This window comes from Chelmon rostratus, chromosome 18, assembly GCF_017976325.1.
Source record: "Chelmon rostratus isolate fCheRos1 chromosome 18, fCheRos1.pri, whole genome shotgun sequence".
Classification (NCBI taxonomy): domain Eukaryota; kingdom Metazoa; phylum Chordata; class Actinopteri; order Chaetodontiformes; family Chaetodontidae; genus Chelmon; species Chelmon rostratus.
Window position 1 is genome coordinate 1342714 of NC_055675.1, and position 24241 is coordinate 1366954.

At 43.7% G+C, this 24241-nt stretch overlaps 1 protein-coding gene across 1 annotated transcript in view; it reads right to left on the bottom strand.

Moving 5' to 3' along the window:
- Positions 1 to 24241, bottom strand: part of bach2b (BTB and CNC homology 1, basic leucine zipper transcription factor 2b) — an 84850-nt gene that overhangs the window by 8199 nt on the left and 52410 nt on the right. The window contains exons 2-3 of the mRNA XM_041958843.1: positions 16854 to 17105; positions 2748 to 4259 (exon numbers count right to left, since the gene is read on the bottom strand). Coding sequence (XP_041814777.1) covers positions 2748 to 4259; positions 16854 to 17093 — 1752 coding nt within the window. The 5' untranslated portion in view covers positions 17094 to 17105. The remainder of the gene's footprint in view (positions 1 to 2747; positions 4260 to 16853; positions 17106 to 24241) is intronic.

Here is a 24241-nt window from a genome sequence, read left to right on the forward strand (position 1 = left end):
TTGCTAACATTAGCAAGTCACCTACAGGTTGCACCACACCAAGCAAGGCTGCAGCAGTGTATTGAATCAAGCAAGGGTGCATCTGCTTCTGAATTCAACTTTTCATTCTTTCTTTTGCACTTTATCAGTCTCATTCAGTTTAGCATGCAGCAAAGAAGAACAACATCTCTCCATACGTAACGCTGATCCCCACCAATAAAAAATCCTATATCCAGGCTCCCTATACCTAACTCATTTAAATATCACCACTTTGATCGGTTTGTTTTTCTTTTGAAGTGCAATTTAATTCAAGTTAATTCATTTGTCTTGTGTAGGAGGTAAGTCAGACTTCCACTGTAGCAATATAGGTAATGCTGTCTTATTAAGTGAGGCCAATTTACTCTGAGACAGATCTAAACGACAGTGGAACAATACATCGACACATATGTTTGCTGCGTGAAGCTGCTGATAGGTCTCTACACAGATGCGGCTCATGTGAATGCAACAGCCCATAACCACAGAGCAGGAGCTGCCCAGAGACCTCAACTGACTCTGGCTACCTTGAATGACTAGGCTTCTGTCAGACTGGCCCGCTCTTTAACAACTTCCTTCCTCATCGGGACTCATTGTGTCCAGTCCACAGTCCTGGGCTGGAGCTATTTTTACCAAAGCTGCTTTCCCCCTCTGCCATTTGCTCTGCAAACACATTGAGGGCAGCCTGTGTTTGTTTGCATGGCAGAATTATAGAGAAGGCTGGTCGGAAAAAGAGTGGCCCAAGAAGCATGACGTAGCATTTCTTCACCACATAAAGGCCATGGGGGAGTGACCTAACGCTGAGCTTCATTTTGCAAGTACCTCGCTCTGACCTCCACCCGTGCAATAAACTGTAGAGCCGGCAGATCAGGGGAAAATTCACTCATGAAGAATCTTATTAACAGCCTGTGATAGTGGAGTGAGTGGAAGGCTGGCAGATAACCCTGTGTAAGAGATTTGGCAGAGGATATTGTGAGGAGTAATGGAGCACCTACAGTGGCTGACACACACACATATATTAACACAGTCATACCCACACAAAGCAATGACAAAGGGAACCAAAGTGTCTCCTAGGCGTTTTGGGGCTGCTCTCCCAGTTGATAACTCAGCACTGTAAATCAATCCCACATAATTTACAGCACCACGTTCAGCAGGGTCCTCAAAGGCCCATAAATCTGATGGTGATGGGTGTAGTGTGCCACACAATGAAGGTAATAATTACACATTACTGCTGAGCCTCTTTATCTTGCAGCTCTGTTTGTGCAGTGGAAGTGAATTCTGTTTAAGGAAAAGCACAATCCTGTCATGTATCTCCAACCCTTGCAACGCACCGACTTGCTCTGTGAATGCGATCACCATGGCAACACAGCACTTTCTCTGTCTCTCCCTTTCTGCTCCCTCTGTGCACTTAGAGCAGCTCTCTCCACCAAGCTCATCAAAAATAATTCTGCCTACACCTCAAGCAAACATTGCTGAAAGTAATATCACAAGAGCCAAGATGGCCTGGTGGTAACACGGAGCCTCCTGGAGCCAAAAGGTCAACTTAAAGCTCCGCAACAACCAGCAGTCTACAAAGACATACCTCACAACTAATTGTAGTGATATATAATTTATTGCAAAAGCATTTCAAATCCAAGCCAGGGAAAGAACCGTTTCCAAGCTCCTCACAGCATTTGAGAGACATTTTCGAGGTGCATTTGGAAATGCAAATGGAAATTTTAGTCATTAAAGTGAGTAAACAGCAGCGCTACAAGAAAGCGAAGCTATTCTTTGTGACTTTATTTTATTGCCTTTCACTTTCCCTCAGGTGGGAAATCTGCTCATTTGGTGTTATTACACCTGCACTGTCCTCAGTCTGTAAATTAGAGGGTCCCTCACTGATCTTTATCCAGTAAACAACAACAGTCGTCTAGTCTGCAGCTTGGAGGACGTCTGCCCAGGTGGATTAGGGGAGGATGATTAGAGGATTGGCTATTCATCCTTGTCAGCACTGTCGAGCTGCATTATAGTCCCGTCATGAGACCAAGATGAACCTCTTGCCCACTCACATTCAACCCGCTGCTCAATTAAAACTTTATGGCCACAGCACATTGCTGCTGTGAAGTATTGGTTGTAATCCCTCTGCGGCCCACCGCACACCTTCACTGCAGCTGGGCATCACAGCTAATAGTCGATAGATCAGAAATGTCAGAAGTCGGCACGGCTACGCTGGGAATTAGCATATGCATATTTACGGGCGGATTATGGATGTCAGTGTTTTTGCTGGGATAAAATGAGCTGGTTAGGTTAGTTGGTACTGGCAGGGAGATAGATACAGCCAGAGGAATTCACTTCAGAGAGCCGCTCTTGCCTTGGAGGACCCCTGACCCTTCGATCACCTGCAGTGCCTCTCTCTCTCACGCACCCAGCTAAGCAGTCAAGCAGTCACAGTCTTAAAAACAGCATCACAGACTTATGCATTTAGACTGCTCTACTGCGTTTTGGCTCACATATTCATACTCATTACACAGATCTCCAGCAGTGCATAAAGCAGATTAATAATACCAAAGCACATCTGTGCCCTTTGGTGGTGCTGTAAATCTTGTACTGAACACTCTTGCTTCAATTACATGATGATTTAATGACTGCTAATGCAGACCTGGAGAGCAGGCCACTGCGATATAATTAGCCATGGTGGAATTGAGTGTGATGGCTACATTGTGTGCTACACGTGAGAGAAAATGTTTTACACTCACCTCTGGCCCTCGTTCCTGTACATGGCAGGACTCGCTGTCTCCCTCTGAGAAGGAGCCTGACTCGTCGCTGGAGTTGGTGCCATAGGACTGCTCACATTTGATCTTGGGCCGCACCTGGTTAAAAAGGGCATCGCCTCCCACACTTTGCTCCTGCTGGTCCACATTGAGGCAGCGTGCCACGTTGGAGCACGGCGAGGAGGAAAATTCAAACTGGGGCAGACTGCAGGGAGAGCCTCCACTGCCGTCCTCCGCATAGGAGTACGAGGAGCAGGAGCTGGAAGTCCTGGTGCGTGTCTCACAAGGCGGCGAGCGTGGGCACACTTTGATTGGCACTGGGCAGCTGGTGTTGGGTCGCGGGCGGCACAGAATTGGGGGCTCAGAGGAGGTGGTGCTGGGAGAATAGGTCTGGGAGGTGGGGAGGGACTGGCTGGCTCCTGCCCACACACCCTTTGGCAGGTGCTCAGTGAGCTCCATCTCCAAAGAGTTCCCACCAGGGTAGGAATGCGCTGGGGTTCCCTGACGGTTGCAGGCCCCTGAGGAAAATATAACACTACGGCGGTCTAGCTCAACTTCCTGTTTGCAGACCCCATCACAGGAAGCGGACTTGAGGGACAACCCTGCAGGGAAACCGTCCATGTCCTTTGGGGATGTAACAGACAGACCTAGCTCCCCAGTGAAAGGCCTGAAGTCTTTTTTATGATCTCCCTGAGAGTTTCCTTTGTCCTGGGGGCAGACAAGTCTGTTGGAGAATAGCTGCTGTGATGTGTTGGGCAGACTGGGGAGGTCTACCCCTTTCTTAAAGAAGGCTCGGAGGCAGGAAGGGGACTTGGTTCTCTTGGTTCTTTCCACAGATATTGGGTTATCCATCTCCATGGCTGTCACACTGTCCTTACCCCTGACGTCCTGCTCGTCCCCTGACAGACACAATGAGATGGCCTCTTCCTCTGCCTGTGGTTCAACTTTGATCTGGGCCAAAGGCAGCCTGCCCTGACCCGGCACTGCCCCACTAACGCTGCTCTCCTTTAATGTGCTTGGAAAACCTGAGGTACTGGTGTCTGAGGAGGTGTCATTATTGTGCTTGTTGCAAGCCCACTGGTATTTCCTGTACTTGGGGCATCGTGGCAGGTCTGACGCTCCGTGCCGATCAAAGTCCAGCCGGCCGTCCATGAAGTTACTGGGCACAGCCATTGCTAACCGATCATCATCAGAGTGTCGAAAGGAGGTGAGGGTGTCAGCACATCGCCTCGCCCTGGGGGAGGTGGGCCTTTCCACCTCCGACTGCATACTCTCATCCTCTGAGTTGTTCACCTCGGCCGCCACCTTGTGGCAGAGCAGCAAGCCGTCCTCCTCACTGCGCAGCTGAGCTTCCAGGAAGCGAAAGCATGAGTCCTCGAGGTTGTGCATGCGCAGGAATTCGGCACAGCGGATGACCTCCTGGATGTTTTCTCTGCTGAGTAACAGCTTAGCAGTGTAGGCAAACTGCAACAATGGGGCGAATCCCCTGGCAGTGACCTGCAAAAAAACAGGGAAATTGCCAGCATTACCATCAGCACAGCCATTGTTCAGAGCACTTGGAGTGTGGTGAGACAACCCGACAGCTCCAACGACCATAAACAAACACTGTAAAGTATCTTTTTATCGTGTCAGCACTGAACATTCTATACAGCAGTAAATAAGAACTGGTGCTCTGGGGACGTTGGCAGGTTGTGTGTCCAGCCTCATGTTCATAATAACAACCTGTGGGACATTCCAGCAGTCTACCGCTGTCTGCTCTGTGGTCATATCATTGGTTTTGCCTTCGCCCATTTGTGTCACTGCTTTGCATTTGTAAAACTTACTTGAGGTAAGATGTCTAAGCACAAGTGCTGCTTTATATTCTTTCAGTTACATGTATTCACTGTTGGCAGCAAGAACCCATGTCGAAAATGCTGCCTTGAGTGCTTTGCTGGAGGGTTAAATGATGGTAATTTCTAATAATGAAGCAACAAAGACCTGGTTTCGGCTTTTAACCTCAGTGTTGAGATTTGGTGTCAGTTTGAAGAATTTTGATACTGAAACACTTTAACAAAGGAAGCCAAAGTGAGGTAAATATTGGATAAAGGCAAGCATCCCATATAAAATGGTCTAAACCTGCAAATCTATGATTTAAATCGGGAACTATTTGATCAAAGAATGAGTAAATAAGATCAGGAATCTGACTTCACATTCAATGTTGGCTTTTGGCGGTAAACTGCGAGAGCTATATGCAAAATATTTTGGTTTCATACCAGTCCCTATACCTGGGAACATGAACGAATCTAAGAGCGCTCTGTACTGTTTGTGCTCTGATCAGGGCACAGCCCTACGGCCTCACTTTCTGTGTCAGTGCCCTGCATCCTCAGGTCAAGTGCCTGTAAAGCCTAATGGTTTGTAAGACCGCGGCTTATCCCCGTTGTGGCCATGTGGCATGGGATGATAGAGGGAAGCCTTCCATTTAGACTTAATGCCAGATAATTAGGTAAACTCCTGAGCCTGCAGAAGTCCAGGCTGCCCTCCGCTGCTGTTGTCACTGAGCACACAGACGAGAGAAAGGAGCCAGAGGAGCCGGCTGTAATGCAAGGCTCGTCTGCTGTTTGGAGATCAGCGTGAGGTTCACACCAGGTTGCATTCATCACTTAACTCAGAATCTTGCACCCAATCCCTGCAGCTTTATCCTGGTTCATTCACTGGTGACAAACAAATTACTGTTAAGCGCTTGGGAAATGCAATAACACCACACACAGAGAAAAGGTGTGCTCACAAACGCAATTATAGTGGGTTCACTTTGAATCTTGGATGGTATTGTTTGCTCTACAAAGCACCTTTTCAGAGGCTGAGTGATGTAAAGTCTTTCTAACAAGACTTAACAGAGGCTCGCCGATGTAGGGGATGAGCAACACAGTGTGGTTTTAATGAGACCACTGTTTACTGATTGTTTTGCTGCCTTTGTTGGGAGAAACAAGAAGATGAATTACCCTAGGTGCAACGCTATCCACAGTGTGAGCACTGCAGCAGCTTCCAGAGGTCTACTGGTCTCTGCCAGATACCCCACTTGTAAAACAGGATTTTCCCTCCGAAGCTCAAGCTTCAAAAACCACAGAATTTACTCTGTGGATTTTTCCGCCTGGAAAAACAACTAAGCAGTATGCATGAGGAAACACAATGTCAGTAAAAAATAGCTTGAGGTCATCTGAGTGAGTCTAAGAATGTATTAAATCATTTAGCTTCGTGGATTTTCAGGGAGATGAATAAACATGTGCATCTGGTTGCTGATTTTTGTTTTGAGGTTTGAAGCTAGTAGCGCCAATACTTTATTTACTTCTTCCTTATTCACTTTCCAAAAATTATGCATGAAATTAGAGATAATACATGCTAGAGGCTCAGAACTCAACAGCACAATGGAGGATATGTCTGTGCCAATTTGAATGGAACATGACCCCAAAATACAGACGGGGATTATGTGATTAAAGAACAGATATGGGAATTAGAGCTTTAAATTGTAAAACACCCAACTTGACTTTCAGCTAAACTCAATGATCTGAGAGATCAGAACAGCTGTAATAAACAGAATCTGGACAGACACTGTGTCTGGATGATGATATCTACATTGCCTCAAGCGCACACTGACGTTCATACTGTGCTTGTTTATGATGATCTTCAGACAACATACATCATACATGTTACAGTGCATGATGTTAACTGCGGAACGTATGTGTGTAACTTTCATTCCACCATCCCTGTAGCTTGTTGTTCCTCCATTACACATTGTTCACTTCCACGAACCACAGTGCCTTATCAGAAGCCACCACTATCTGTGAATCGCTCTCGAAAAGGGAGAAATAAATGTTTCTTATTTCACAATGTAATTGCAGCTCTGTTAAGTGATGCACTTCATTCACTTCAGCTTTGAATCTTTGATTTCTTTCTTTTGGGCCGTGACAGCTTGAAATACTTCCCTGATGGGTTTGTAAGTCAGCACTTTGTGGCCATATAACCTGAATTGCCAATGCAATGGTGACCGCATTTGATCAGCCATGTTAAAAAACCAATGCAAATTCACACTTGCATGATTAGATGTGTCTGCTGTTGGTATGTCAGATTTTTGACTGAAATCTTTGCAGGTTGCATGACAGCAGGGTCTGGCGGTTTTTGGGGTCCTTCTGGTGTTCGCCCTGTGCATCCACAGGCTGCAGCCTCCCAGCATGCCTCTGGTCTAAAGCACCTTGCAGTGAGCTAACAGACAGTCGAACAGCAATGAGCATATCAGTCATTGTTAAGAGGAAGCTGCTGACTCCACTGCTCTGTGAGGGGGGATGGTGTGTGTGTGTGCGTGTGCCTGTGCCAGAGTAAGTGGGTGGGTGGGAGTGTGTGTGTTTCTGAGTGTGACGGATTGGGGGGAGGGTAGAGGCTTTGACTGGACTATCTACTCTTCTGATGAGCGCAGCATATCCACTACACTACTACAGCACTCAGGAACATGGATAAACACACACACACACACACACACACAGTTGCTGTAGATCGAGCCATGCCGACTGTAATGGTGAGGCTGTGGTAGTTTAAATGAGGCTGGGCGGCCGGCCGGCTGCATCCAGGACTGCTGATAAACAGCAAAGCTGCTGGAGGAAAAGTGCTGAGCGTACCAGGGATCTATTTTCAGCTAGTATCAGCAGCTGCTGCCTGCGGGAGTGCATCTTTATGTGTGCCCTGCACCATATGTGATTACTCCACTGTTACAACCAGCACAGCAGCCTAATGAAGGAAAGCATTAAGGGAGCAACACAGGATGGAGGGAGGGAGGGGGTAAATACTGAGGGAGAATGGACGGAGCGCAGAGGAAAATGAGAGAGGAAGGGAGACGGTCACAGTTTAGGAAACAAACTGCTGAAGGAAGAAGAGGAGGACAGGGAGGATATACAGTGTGTTTCCTGGTCATTAGCTAACTGCCATGATGTTTGAAGCATTTCAGTTGTTAGCAGCACTTAGTGCATGAGGTAAGACAAAGAGACAAATTCATCAATATGACAGATTGGGGCCAATTTAGGCTAACACAGCCCTGCTCTACGTCTGGAGTGGAGAGGCGATACCATTACAGGCAGGAAATTATAGGCAGTGGCCAGTTACAGACCGGGACAATTCGCATGACATTTTTAGGAAGCCTGCCAAATATCCTTTCATAAACAGGCTGAGCAATACTCCACCATCCTCCCCTCTCCATCCTAAATGACTCGCCCTCTTTTCTCACCCTGTGATCCTCTCTTATGCTGGCCTTTGCCTCTGTAGAAGAGAGGGCTAATTTATGCAAATGTTCTCCAGCGAATTCCTGCATGTCATACATGCTAATGAGGACATGGCATGACATCACAAAGGAGTGCTTCCCCACACAAGAGAAAACACTCTGATTGGAGGGAGCAGCCGACGCTTTTAACATCAGATCTGCTGAGTAACCTGACATTAACCTCTGTGTTCGCAGACAAACAGTAAGGAGCCTGAGTCACAGCACTAATGGAAATGAAACAGGCGCGGCACTGTACTGTACGCTCTCATGATGCCATTGTGAGTTAAGCTGTTATGCTGGAGGAGATGACAGGAAATGTGCAGGGACAATGGCCAGCCGCAGAACAGAAAAGCTCTTAAGCTAAAGGGAAGTCTTTTACAAAGAGAGCAGGAGCAGACACCAAGTAAATTATGAACCTATCAAACAGCTTCTATCTGTCCTACAGCTTGCATCAGAACTACATTATGTTGAGAAATAGATGACAGAGTGCATCATTATGTGGCTAAAAAATGGTAAAATCTAATATGTCAGGTTACTTGTATCCTATTAGAAATGTCACTTCATTTACAAATTGAATGTTTACAGTGATTTTCATGGAGTTTATGATTTTTAACATTTTAATGCAGCGGTGACCACAGAATAGTTTGAATGCTCTGCACCGGTTTACCAAGCAACAATGTAACTTTTCCAGACGTAAAGTCTGGACATGTTCTTCATTGTCATAGGTTACCCATCCATACGTATATTTCAAGCATCTGCAAGCTGTAGTATGAAATGAACCAAAATAAATGGCTGCCTGAGGGAAGGAAAAAAAGAGGATGCTACAGAATGCCTAAAAAAAACTCAGCAAAAACATAAAGACTACACAACTTTAAACTGCAGAACTGCTGGTGTAGTTCTTTAACCCCTTGATGCCTGAATTTATTTAGAATTATATAAAAAAAATAATTCTTTGTTTTTTCTTTCAAACTGATCCTAAATTAAGAGCAGTTTGATTATTTTTCTGTAGCACATACAATAGATATAAATTTAGGTATGATGCAAATTAGTGACAACAGGCGTTAATGCTTACATGCAATAAAATACTTTTTTTTTCAAAATTAGTAATTTTCTTTGGAGATAATAAAGTGTCTATCTATCTATCTATCTATCTATCTATCTATCTATCTATCTATCTATCTATCTATCTATCTATCTATCTATCTATCTATCTATCTATCTATCTATCTAAAAGCCACAAAATTGTTTACAGCTATTTACATTATAGCACCAACTAGAATAGGGTTCAAACAAACAGTACATGTCCACATTTTTCAATGCTTAAATGCAGTAAAAACATCTTTTTTCTGTATTCAAAATTCATTAATTTCATCAAAACAGCCACAAAATTGGCTTACAACCATTACATAGTAACAACAACACAACGGATGTAGTTTTCACTTTGACCGGTCCGACGAGAAACCAGTGCTTGCAAATGTTCCTAGGTGTGTGTTGAATATGCACAAACCGGCATTAGAGGAATGCATGCGTGATTCGGCTGCAATGTGGATTAAAGCGGTATGATGCGAATTTGCAACAATAGGCGTTAAGAGGTTAAATTGACCGTACTTACATGATATAACATGACAACTGATGCCTCTTGTTCAGTGATGTTTGGGTGCACCTGTCCTGTGCATTGCTGTTTCATTGTTTGATTAAATGAGCTGTTTAAGCCTGTTGCTTGTTTCTTTTATAGATTTTTTTATGTATGAAACTCCTACACTGCTGTCTTGACCAGCACTCCCATGAACAGAGATTTTGAATGTCAGTGGGAATATTCCTGGTAAAACACAATAAAAACAAATAAGAATCAAAAAGAACCTGACTAATTTCAGGATATATTTAAGAAAAAAAAATCAGATAACAATGTAAAAGGCAAACATATTTTAGTTTGGCCCCTCAGATTTGCTTTTTGTTCTTACACCTACACCTGGCACACTTTGAACAGTCAATTAGTTTTAGTCATTAGAAATATCAATAAATAAAACCCACCACTAACCCTAACTTCTCAACCTAACCCTGATACCCTGAATTCAAAAACTGTCAAAATATATTACATGCAGCCTATAAAAACAAGCCAATATCAACCTGCTGCCATCTCATTCAAGCTCTAGTATCCAACACTTCTGAATCTGTACGAGGGAATGTTTAGTGCACATTAGAATCAGTGGTAACAATGAAAGCAGGCTGTAGGCACACTGACTATATTTTCACACTGATGTTGACAGAGTTGTAAACATAAGGAAAGTGTCATGTCAGTGGCACCAGAAGCTCAGACAGTCCTGTAGCTGATCTGTGGGTAAGTAAACCTCCCCCTGAAGGTGGATTAAATCAGACAGTGTATGTCCTAATCCTCTCCTAGCGTAGCTTACTGTACAGGCCAGACACTGGGGAGGACATGACCCCACCTACACTATTTAAGAAACAGGCTCAAGATTCAAGCTTGTGTTTGGGTTGTTTGCTTCTGACCATACAAGTATTAGATCCTGCAATATGTCCAAGTATATTAACATGTGTCGGAAGTGTATGGCAGCTTTGTCTGAATATTCCTTTCATTAAGGGAAATGTTCATCGCTTAACCGTGCTGTGTTTGGAGGTTAAACACATAGAGCATGAACAGGGGGATCACGCCGCAGGCTGTCGCCCAGAAGGCTGGCTGCTCAAGGTGCTCCTCTGCCCAGCCTCTCACACTCAGACAAAGACCCTGCATTTTCTCTGTCAGCTTACCACATGAGATGTGTCCTTGTGTTGGCAGAGAAAGAGAGACCCCCTGCTGGACCGAGGGGGTTGGGTATTAGTGCCAGCACTCCCACTGCAGTTCATCACTCCTCTCTCTACCACTTCCTCTTCATCTTCTACCACCCAACCCCCATCTTTAACGAAGGAAGGGCTCCCACCATCTGTCTAATAGGCTGTATTTGTGTGATAGTGTCCTGGCCAGGCACTAAGTGTGGAGCCGGTCCAAGTGAGGGCCCCTCAGATTAGCCATCATTGTGCAGGTTGAGCCTGATCCACTGACCTGAGCAGGTGGATGGATGTCACTCATCAACGCTCCTAAATCACCTCAAGAGCGTTGCATTTGTCTCTGGTCTTTCCCAAAGCAGTAAGACTTTTCAGCTCAACAAGATGGAATTACTGGGTTATGATCAGGGTCAAGATCATGGTCAAAGGAACCAGTGACCTTCCCTGTAAAGCCAGTATTTGCCCTTGACTAACATTTCGTTGCATAATGAGATATTACCAGATTTAATGGCCAGATTGCCATGAAGCAAATTCATATTCCTATCTCAACCTGTCTCTGTCTTAGATCTCTGTCTTTCCGGTCCTGGACCAGTCTGCCCTCACCCCAACCGTCTCATCGTGCATACATTCCACTGCCTCCTCCTTCTCTCATGGCTTTTCTCCACTGACACTTTTTGGTTTAGAAACTCCTCCTGGCTAAATGGAGTCCACATGATGGCCTGTTCTTACCTTTGGCTACTTATTCCAGACTGCCTAATCTGTGGTCTCGGGTGGGGGAGCACTAATGCTAATCCTAACCCTGTCCTAACTACTATCAGGACAAACATTTTTTTTTTTTACTCCTAAGGCTACAGGCTACTTTCAGGCCAGCATTAAAAACAAACTGTTCAGTGTTCCATCCAACATTGTCAACGTCTGCGGTGTGAAATGAATCGCAGAAAATCCTTTGCGGCAGCGCAGGTGAATACACTCTCCTTTCTAAAACACCCATGTCCACATTTGTGTGTGTTTTCTTTTGAGATGAAAAATGTGCAGTGTTGTGCAGGCTGATGACTAAAGAAAGAGCTGACAAACACAAGGTGGTTTGAGGTCTGTGAACCAGCGCTCTGCTGAATCATAGTGCTGCCTTCTGTTTTTTTCTGAGGACAGAAATGGTAGCACTGATGATCCACCACCATCGTTCCAACCCGTCAGAACATTCCCACACTGGCAGTCAGATGTGCAAACAAGCGGACAATGCAGTAGGCAATCATTGGAAAGACGATGTGAAAGGTTATTTGATTTGTTCAAGTGAAGAAAATTATTCAGTGATCTAATTACTACAGTATATTAGGTTTCTGGTGCAGTTTAATAAAAACGTACAGTAGTGAGGATCATCTGATTCTCAATATCCACTTCTTTTACAACAGAACAAAGACAACATGCTGACAGCGGTTTGCTGTGATCATGGCTTTCAGGACTCAGTCCCAGTTTTGCTCGGAGTTTCACAATATGGATGACATTTCTGTTTGTCACAGTGATGACTGCTCCTCTCCAGTGGAGGACTCTCTCCCTGGCTCGTGTTTGTGGTATGCTGGTTCTTATGAATCCCCCTTTGTTCTTACATTCACAAGAAATATGAAGCAGAGACACACTGTGTGTATGTGTGAAGCCTCCATCGTCCAGCAGGGACGTCATGCTCTTCTGTTCCGTCCCCCTGCCGGCTGGCCCAGAGGACAGCATCACTGAGATAAAGCGGGATTGTTTTGTTCCCATGATGTGATGGCCAACAAAGCCCCTTGGTGAAACTGGCTGCCCCTCTGCAAGCCCACAATCACATTAGATATAGATGATGTCACTCACCCGCGCCAGCCCCGGCTACTCCAAGGGCAACAAGGCCACGAAAGAGGAGGTGGTGGGGGAGGTGGTCTTTGTTTCACATTTCATCTGCACCAACCTCCCCCTCTTTCCCTCAGCCGCAGCCGAGGTCTGCCTAATTTGCCCTTTGTTTCACATAGGTGGCAGCCTTCAGTAGCTGCTGAAGGAATGCTCTCCATGACTGGAGGCAGACACACAAGTGTCAGTGAAGTGATGCTAACGTAGCAGAGCTTCGGGCTGCTCCTCCGAGCTGACACAGACCAGTGGGGGCTGAGTAGACTCTGCCCTCCCCCCACCATCAGAGAAAAGACAGCGTTCAGATACAAGGCTGGGATGCGTCAGCATGCTTCAGCCACTGACCGTAAAGCAAAGGGTGACAGGGGACCTTAAAAAAGGTTGACTGGCCACATCAATGAAATGACATTCCTCCATGATGTGGCTGCGACTTGTCTAGACATTCAGAGAGAGATGTACTGCCTGCTGGATATTGTCTTTTAATATTTTATAATTACTAAAATATGTAGATGTATAAAAGAACATATAGTAGTGAAAGTGAGCTCACCTCCACCATCTGTATGACTAAATGAATGAAAGAAAGAATGAATGAATGAGTACTTCTACTTATGGTACTTAAAGCACATTTTTCTCATACTTAGTATTACTACTTTAGTCAAGTCCTTAAAGCATGAACACTGCACTGCGCAACAGCAGATATGATGACTGATGAAGACATGGGTCCTGCAAAACTGCATTATTTCTGACACTGACACAGATCAGATTAGTGATGATGAAAATAACTCTATTTTGAAGTACAAAAAAGTGCATTTTTGCATTTCTACATTGGCAGTGTGCTGTTGAATATGATACCTCAAGGGTCCATTGTGACAAAATAAAGCAAATATATTCATTATATGTTGTTTTGCCATTTAGATAAAACGCTAAAAAATATGTGAAATGTTGTCAAACAGAACATAGATGGAAAAAAGTGAAGAAGGCGGGGTGAAAACCTCACCGGGAGTATCTCTCTCTCTCTGGCACATTAAAGAGACAGTCATTGAAAGATGTTACTTTCCACACTCCATCTCACACCTGAAACGCACAGCAGCTCATGCGTTATTCATGAGTGCAGTGAGTGAATGAAAGGGATGCTGCTTTGAGCATCCAGGAGCCGTTCCCTGCAGTCATTCTTTGAGTTAAGCAGGAAAATAAAAGCCCCTGATGCTCATTTTACATAAGTCGACAATCTGACGTTAACTTCTTTTTCAATGAGCACGGAGACAAAGTCGTTTGACAGGCGTTACTTTATTAATGTACGCTGGCCCCAGCGTGGAGCCGCAGCGCCGCAGCACATGCGGGATGTGCCCCACTTTTCACAGCAGCACATGCATGTGTGTGCGAGTGTGGGTGTGTGACATAAATACGTCAGAGGGGTACTTTCATCGTGTGTTCAGTGGAGGAGCTCTGACGGGGATCAGTTGAAAGTGACAATGTGAGAGCTGAGGTGAGCAAGAGAGAGGAGTGTTGCTGAACCTGAAGAGAGCTAAGCCCGAGGTGGCGTTAATCTCGCCACGAAATGCTACCCGCTGCTGACAACGGCGGCGGCGGCGACATCTGACAAGTGCTAATTGGCAATTACAGCCCTATAGGCTCAATAATGCACTTTCTCACACCTTTTGCTGAGTATTTATCCTCCCGTGAACGACAGAACAAATTAAAACACTGTTTTATCCCATCCTCCCTTCTGACAGAAAAAAGCCACTGCAAATAGAGAAGAAAACTAAAATAACCCCAGAAATGATCAAAAAGGCAACAGTCAAATTAAAGTTTATACAATTTTCTTCTTCAAAATCTTAATGTTTGTGAAACTTGCTCTGTATTGGACATATTAAGCACAAAAGGACCCACATCTAGGAGGAGCTCATCTTGGCAAGTTAACAGTTAAAACCGAAGTTAATACAACAAATCAACTCTACATTCTGTAGACATTAAAACTAGATGCTAGTGCATTTGAAAGTGAATTCAGACACAACATGAAGCACCAGCCTTTATTCACACGAATGTTACAGTTCAAGTGATTTAAATAGTTATACAGCTGTACCAACGTTAGCTGGAGCTCCCTAACAAAGAACGAGTGAGGGGATTTTCCCTGATCAATCAGAAGTTAAACTTGGAATATAGCGGCCGCTTAGTATCTTCCTGTACTTTTACGCTACAAAATGCCTTTTTTTTGTCTTTAATCTGTCTAGTTGTCAGAATTAATGACTTACAAAGTCCATCACAGTCCTGACTTAAAATGCTCATGAGCAGTCGTTTCTTTGTGAGCTTTTTGTGACACCAGGCAAGATCAATATTCTCCTAAGGCGCAGTAAATTGCAGCATAATTTGCTGTCAGTCACCAGAATTTGACTTATCCTGTGGGTCCATGTAATGCTGATGATGCAAGATGGCAGTCACCAGAACTGTCTAGAGAACGAGTTACTCGTTGGTCCAAATGACTTCATGTTTATTCCTCTTCATTCTTTTGTAAAAAATAAAAAAAGCAGTGTGTACATGAACTAGGCGAGAACTAAAAGGCGACATGTATCTTTGTTTCCTCTTGGTCTGGACCAAATAACTAGAAGCACAGATGAGAAACAGCCTTGAAAGAAGATGTGAAACGCTTTTCCATGAAAATAAATATGAAAAATATGACTGGATGCTGAAATACTGCTCTGACCTTAGAGTTCCAGAAAGTTAATGCAATGGTATTAGAACCCAGGCAGCCTCCTGTGAGCGGCAGCTGGGGACACCAGGTTTACCAGCTGAATGTACTCTGTAAGACAGCTGTTAGTGGTCGAGGCAGATGGACACCCACCCAGAGCCTGGCTCTGCTCGAGGTTTTGGCCTGTTAAAAGGGTGTTTTCCTTGCCACTGTCGCCAAGTGCCTGCTCATGGTGGGAACTGTAATAATATCATAAAGAGTGTGGTCTAGCTGTGCTCTACATGAAAGTGCCCTGAAAGTCTGTTATCATTCAGCGCTATCTGAATAAAATTTACTTGACCCAACAGGAGCACCCAACCTGCCCTCCCACTACTAACAAACACACACACACATACAGACAGACAATTCAATAGAACTGCCATTATGAATGCATGTTTTGTGTAGGCCTATTCTTTTACTGGATGTGGATATTATTTTTTATTTTTTTAATAACACTTGTTTTTCAAATCAGACAGTTTTGATTATATAAACACTACCTTGAATTAACTGTAGCAGCTCAGTGCAGGTAATCTCCTCAGTCACATGATCATCTGTTGTCATTTCTCCTCTAAAATGTTTTGTTACAGAGGTGTCTTGGTCTGGGAGTGTATTTTCAGGAGCACAGATGCCACAGAATGATCATAAAAATGTTAAGAAATATTACAGGAATATTAGTGGAATACTACAGGCAGCAGTGTGTCCCTATGATCCTCTTACTGTAGGGCGTATAGGCCATAATATAGTATAGAATGACATATTATTGTATAGAATTTAGAGAATATTACAGATCCAAGATGAAACTCACAAGACATGCAGGACTAAGAGAAATAGGTGTCATTACAGTTACATTACCGTCTGTTCCTTCAGCACCACGGACAGCGCCACAGATTTATCGATACACAGAAAAGCTAGGCTACTCATATTTCACGGTTGGGGCCAAAGATTCAAACTTGCACAACCCTCAGACAGATAAAGGATCAATGAGTCAGTCAATAGATTAATATATTCAACTAAGCACTGGGGGATGGAGACGGGTGATGGCAGGTTAACAAAGGGGGTGGCACCCCCCCATATTGCCTACTTAGTATGATACTTTGCAGGCATCAAACTTGCCATGTTCACAGATGCCATTCTAAGCTTGGACCTGGATTTTGCAACTGAAACAGCTTGTTGGTACTACAGTATCAGATTGCTTTTATACGTAATAAAAATATAGTGGACATGGAACGCTGTAGTGTAATTTCTTTCATGGCCAAAGGCTCAGGCATTCTGAGCTGTGTTTTTTTGCTTGGGGAAGGTGCAGAGAGTGTGGTTAGTATTGCTTTTGTACTGGTGTCTGGGCGAGCTTTAGTGTTGCATTGTCTAAAAGTTTATAGCAGTTCCCCCCTGCAAGAGAAAACTGTCATGGAAACGGCTTGTTTGATGGACATACCTCCTCCGGAAGGCTAACGACCAAGTCATTCTCCTGGCCCACCAGCGCCTGGAGGAAATACTCGCTGCAGGCGGCCAGCACGGCCCGGTGCCCACGGAACTCCTTGCCCTCCACCAGGACAGTCACATCGCACAGGATATCCTGCTTCCGCTGGTCGTTGAGACAGAGGAGGATATTGGTACAATGAACCGTCGACTCATACACATACATGGGGGCTTCAGGCTTCTCATCCACGGACATTCCGCTCACGCCCTGGAAATAGAAGCACAACAGAGGGGGGTCAGCTTACAGTCGAATCCAGTGAGCACATACCGCAGTGCTGACATCAGCCCCGGTGGTCTGCTGCAGCCGGCCTCAGGACCCAACACATACAAGCCTGATTGACTGCTGCTCTCTTCACATGGTCACAGCCCCTTTAACATTTAAAAGCCAGAAAATGTTATTTGGCACGCTTGCTCAGTGGAGTCCCATACAAAAAATCTATACATGACTCACACTTATACACTTCCTGCTGCACATTCAAATCATATGCCCAAAACCCCAATCTACAAATAAAAACACAAAGAATACCCTTTATTTAAAAGCCAATTACATTGAAATTAAAGGTGGGGAACAGAGTCTAGAGTAAAGCGTGCTGTACTTTTTGCTTTAGAGGTCCACATGTGTTAGTCATCTAAGACTCACTGTAAAGGTATGCTGAGCAGCTTGGAAACACTCCACAAGAGAACATCAGCTGCAGAAGGGTGAGAGTATACGTAAGTACAGGAGCAGTGTCTTCACTGGATAAGAACCCGAATGACAGCAGAAAGGCTGATTTTTAGCCACAAGAATAGAAACGCAAGAAGTGCTGCATAATATGGGCATAAAAAACTGGATATCTGCAAGTAAAAAAACCCAGCATGTCCAACCGACAATAAATGCACAGTCTGCAGGTTATTATCTAGGGGTCCCTATTGCGCACTTGTTACCTACGTACTAACTACATGCTCTGCATATCAGTCTTCTCATCTCATGATGTAGAGTACAGCAACTATTCCTTTAAAGGTATTTAACAGCTTTAAACACAGGGTCCCTCTAGATTCAAGATTCAAGATTCAAGATTCCTTTATTGTCATTGAGCATGACATGTCAATGAAATTCACATTGCAACCCTTGTGTTAGAAACAAGATAATAAGAAAGATAATAAATTAAAATAAAGATACTAGAATAAAATAAACTAACATGCAGTAAAAATATGCATAAATGCAATAAAAAAATACCAGAAATGAAAATATACTAAACAATAAACAATAAAATATACCAACAGCAGCTGAAATATACTAAAATGTATATAGTGAGTGCAAATAGCTGACAATTTAGTTAAGCGCGTGTGTACTTAAATGTTAAGTACACAGAAGCTGCATGTGAAGGTGGGGGTGGAGGTGAAGGTGGAGGTGGAGGTGGACAAAGTGCACTCTATAAGGCAGGACAACAAGATACGTGAGAATGCAGGACTACCTTACTGTTTAAGTTTTTCATTGTGTTTTAATTTTGCATTTAATCAAATTACCACAAACTAAATGCCAGACAGACCACCGCAGGGCATATAGGGCAACTGCCCCAGGCCCCCAGACCCTCAGTGCCACCAGGACAGTCCCCCACTGAGTCCAGTTAGTGATCTATGTTTGGATTAACAGGAATACGTGCAGTAACAGCTTCAGGAAAAAGGCAGAACACTGTCGTCTCTCAGCAAATTAAATTCTCAGATGTATTACAATAAATGATAAAAAGCTAAAAAAGTGTTATGATCCACTTTGACTCAAGCTTTATTGCCTGGCTGGAGTCATGGTAAGTCAGTGTAACTCCACATTTCATCAGTAGAAACCGCAAGCACGTGCAACTGATTTTCCTGCCAAACAATCCGTCCTGCTTACCCTGAGATGACAGGCGAATGGCTGTCTTTCTGTTTGCTGCCCTCAGTGTTTGGTGGAGGTCTTCAGTGATTAGGAGTTAAAGGACCCTGAATAAGAGTAGATTCCTGACTTGAGTCAATGTGTGCTATTTCATTAAATAAAATTACATTTTCTGTCAAAATCAGTGCCTTGACATGAGGTGACTTTGTCCTTTTGTCCTAGTTTTGTACAGTGCTCCAAATTAGATTTCCTCAGAAAAGTTCCCATCAGCCTAGCAAATGTGATTACACTCAGAAAATGTCCTCATTCTGAATGGAGTTGTTCTAATTAAATTTGTTCTCCTGTTGTATAACTTGTGCTGCATTTGATTGGCAGCTCATGGGTCATACAGACTTCTTACATACGGATCGGAATTCCACATGTAAGAAGCTAAAGGGACAGTTCATCCCAAAATTAGTCGTAGTGCTGTTTGTCCATCTACATTGCTGCTTCCTGAGCAGTGATACGGTCGGGAAGTGTAGTATGGTTGAAAGAAAATAGCTCCTAAATGAAACTGCTCAAAGCAAGACCTGTGCATTATTTTAGGTAACCAGGTCATGATTTCTGGAAAAAGACAATGCTGTTTAGTTTTTCAGATGTATTTTATTTAGGCACTCTGAGCAACACAAGCCAAGTGCCATCTAGTTTCATTATATTCCAGAGAAGGCAGACATTGCTACAGCCCATATCTCCAGAGCTCAGCAACTTGCACCTAAATTATCTAGCTGGATAAACAGCCCTACTGGCAAGAAGAATCCAAATTTTGTTTTTGATTTTGGGGTGAACTCTCCTTTAATGGAATGGAAGTTTGGCTTACCTGGTGTCCTTTTTAATAGAGGTTTTTAGTGTTAATAAAGGGAAAACACAGAACACCTTCTGAGTGCTAGCAATGACCAAATAACCAAGTTACGTAAAGGCTGCCCTCACTGACTCATACCTTTATGTATGGAAAATGCTTAGCAAGAGACTGAAAATGAAGAAGCACAGCTTAAGCCCCTCAGGTAAATAGAATAAACAAAATCAGGCACAAGGATGAGGGCCATCACTTCCCACACCACAACCATTTCTGCCGTCATCCAGGATTCTCAGAGGCAGTGGATCTGCTATCCCCACACACACTTCAGGCCTCAGGAAAGATGGTGTGTGGAATGATGCAAGTGTTGCTACTACTCCAAGTGTGAAAATGGAGACTGAGAGGCGTCTTCACCTTGCAAATAGAACTAGCTTCCATCTTGTGAAAACAGGGGACTATTGCTGTGTAATAGTAATAGAGTGGAACGAGGTGGAAATCCAGTGAAGGAGATCTCCCAACACTGCAGTTGATCTGCTGAGACACTGATCACTGATTGTGGTTACATGGGTAAATAGTTTCCCTTCTGAAGGCAATCGGTTCGGTTGACACTTCCCACAATCACTGGAAAATGCATTCTGCTTGTTTCCATGTGCCACAGTTAGCAATCATCCTGTAGGCACAGGATCAGCCTTTGAAAAACCTGCAGCCAGTGTTCTGCACTATCATTGCATAAATGCTGTCAAGGTTTAAATGTGGAATAAAAAGCCTGCAGGTAAATCCAGGGAGTAGGGACGTCAACAGGAGAACAGTTTCAAATGCTAAGCTGAACAATGTTGTAAGAATATATCATCCTTAACCACTTCCTCAATATATGCACATACATAAACACTAGCTTCAATATCTTCATTCTTCAGAGTATTGGTCTAAATTACAAACTGAAAATGTTAGAAAGGTATGGCATCACTGAATGGGTGATTTCACTCATTCTTCCTCCTGAATTGTGCAGAAATTTTAGGCCTTGAATCAGCTTACCTCATATAACTTTTTGAAATCTTGCTCAAGATCAAGGCTGCAGTGAGAGTCTGGACCATATCTGAACACCCACTGACAATCAACTGAGCTCGAAGCTGGACAAATCAGATAGTGTTTCAGCTGACAATGAAGCTTGTCACCTTTTAAGATCAGCAAATGTCAAGACCATCTATATAGGTCAGGTATTGCTGTTTAAATTGACCTATTTGTGACCTCAAGTTTACGAAGAAACTGATTTAGACAGTTGACAGCATTAAATGAACAATCAGCATCTTTGAAAACCAGAAGCAAAGACTAATCACAGCGCAGTAATTGGTGCTTTTCTCAAATCAGGTTCAACAAGGAATCCTGCTGACGTCTTATCAGCGAGCACTTGTACTATCATGTCCTACCTACTGTACGGCCCACTACAAATGACGTCTGACAAGCAAATGCGTGCTTAGCCTAGACCACAATGAGGGAAGTGAAAATTGTGGGCTGGCTTTGTGAGACTGCACTGAGCCTTTTAATATCAGGCCTTTTGCAGATTCAGTTGTTTACCTGTGACAGAATCATAGTATTGATTTGACTGGGCAATTCTACTGCAACAACAGTCTGGTGTGGGGGCTGTTGTGGAACAGCTATGTCAGTCCAGACTCTCCTGCGGTTCTGGCTGGTCCAACTGTTGTATGGGTTGCTTATTTCCACCAAACATTTCTTAGCAGGCTTCCTTGGTCTTCCAAGAATAATGTTTCCAGATGCGGTTGTGAGGTTCAGAACAATCCAAACATGCTATTTCTACCCTGGAATGCACAATTGCTTCTCTTGGACTTCAGATGGTTTGTTGCAGTGGGAGGAAAATGCAAGGATGACACAAACACAAGGTACACACACACACACACACACACACACACACACACACACACACAAATACAGTGCAAGCATATTCACAAACACACATACTCATACAGACAGACACATACCCAGACACACACACCACAAAATAACAGGTTGTGGCAGAATTGTGATTAGAAGTGCTGATGGATGCAAAAGAGATCCTTTTTCTTTCTTTCTTTTTAATTCCAGGGTCAGTTGTTGACGGCAGCTCTTTCTGCCACACTAATACAGATGTTGCCAACCTTCTTGTGAGTTGCAAACATTCCTGTGTAGATCATAAGTGCAGCAGCACGGTGAGGAGTAGGCACCAGCAGCGGTCAGAGCTGGCTTCAGGATTTACTCGTGCCTGCTCCCAGAGCGAGCCTGCTCACCTGAGGGAGGTCGACGAAGACTAGTGTGGCTGGAGACCCGTTAGCTTTGCACTACAAACAATACAAGAGTTCTGCCTGCGGTGCTCTGGTGCACCACTTATAGTGTGTGTGCAGAGCAGCCCACGCACTGTCATACAGCACAGGAGGGGCGTGCAGGATGACAGGTAACCCCCCTGTCCTACACAAAGCTTTCAGTTTGTTCATTATGCTCACTTGTCACTGTCACAGCCTCTGTGCTCTCTTTCCGAGAGACATGAGAAGATCAATATCAGTGTCTTAGATACAAACTGTAAGAACTGGCCACCTGTCAAGGGTTGCTCCAAACAAATAGGGGGCAGCATATCACCATAGTAACAGCTAACTGCTCACTATGCTATCTGCTGTAGCTATTATTGTGCAGTTGTATTTTTCTGTTTAAAAAGGAAAATAGATGTAAGAATATTTCCTTTCCTGACATTTTGTGAGTTTATTTTGTTCATTTATTAGACTGAAAAAGCTAAGCGTGCTTGTGTAATGAAGTAAACTCGCATACATCTCCGAGCTGAAACTACGGGGGGGCTATATAATCAGACTATCGCCTCTTGAGGTACAAAGTGGTATTACAAGACTGAACAGGCCCGTGCTATCTGTTAGCATGCTAACTTGAGCAGATATCTCTGCAGCACATCACAGAACTTCTTTGACAAACTGTCAGAGCTTCTTCACAGTCTGTTGATGAAGTTAGTTTGTTTTTTAACCTTTTAAACTAACTTCTGGCCACATCTCACACATTGCGACTTTGAGTGGGCTACATAACTGGAAACAGGATGAAGTTGGTGTAAAGCTTGGAAGCTGGTAGGAACAGCTAGCCTGGCTCTGTCCAAAGCAAAAGAAATACACCAACTCCTCTAAAGCTCACTGATTCATGTTGTATCTCACTTACTTCATCTGCACACAAACAGAAATCAAAAGACAAGACAAACTGCACTTGTGATTATATTAATCATAAATACAATTTTGTATAATATCAAACAGGAAAAATCCTTTAGTTGTTAATTAATTAATGTTACATCAAGCTACAAAGAGAACTTGTCCCTGCTGGAAGAACTTAACAGGCAAAAAAAGACAATTCAGAGTGAGGCAGTCGCAGAAATACAAACATTTCTACAGGATTATTCTTGCATTGTTTCATCTAAATCGCGAGCCACGTTTCCTCTTTTTTGTCGATTATCAGCAGGTCACAGGTGTCACTGACTATTACCATGGAAACACAGCTGAAGTACTTTATTTTTATGCATCACGTCATAAGAAGAAGTAAACTTAAGACTTGACTACTCAAACCAAGCAAACACGAGTATTTAGAGAGGAAAATTCACATTTTGTTTTAGTCACCTTTGGCCAGACTGTATCATATGACGTGGTCTTAGTTTGGGGACTTTTAGGTAGGAGGGCTGGGAGGGTGGGGTGGTAATGTGTGGCAGTGCGTCATAATGTGCTCTGTGATGTGTGTCCTCGCTCTCTCTGGGTCTAAGCAGAATAGTGTGCAGGCTGTGTGAAGAGAGGAGGCGTAGCTGGGGCAGGAGGGAGTGAAATATATAAAGGGGTGGGGGCAGAATACATCATTCCCCATTCAGGAAGCTTACATGTGTATCTTCAACATATTCCTCTCGGACGCCCTCTGTACTTCTACATCTCTACATCTACAGCACAAAGATGGGCCTAAAAAGCAATGCTAGTTCATTTACCATTGAAGGACGATGACAACTGATCACAGCTTGGGTCTCAGAGGTTGACCGTTCCTTCTAAACCTTGTGAACAACAGCTGACAAAACAATCTTCACTCGAGGTCCACTGACTCGCTTGTCAAGGAGCTTTTGATCTGACTACACTGTCTTGCTCAGTAGTCGTGTATGGTAGCTATTCAAATCTTGTTCATCATTATCTACACTTCCATCTTCATCTGCTGATAAGGACTGTGTGATACCAGCAAAAGCTCCAGACCAGAAGTGATTGAACAGAAAGTTAAAACTTTGTATTCCTTCCATCACTAGTTCATATATTAACATTTCTGATCATGTTTTTCATAATTTCCTGACAGATTATTGCCTCAAACAATGAATCAGCATGGAGCAGAATAAGGGCCACAGCCACATTCATCAACACCTGCTGCAAAATATCAAAGTCACAGACGGGAGGTCTAAAGCACTGACTCTGAGACAATAACTTCAGAATCTCAGTTACTGAGATGATTTTGTCAAATGGTACATATACACAGTATGATTGGGACAAAATACAAATGCACCCTGTGACAACACGGTTAGTCTCTGCTGCTGCTGCATTCTAATAACATTATCCACTGAGCCAGGACAGTCTGAGTGAGACTAGCATGAACACTGTACCACTGT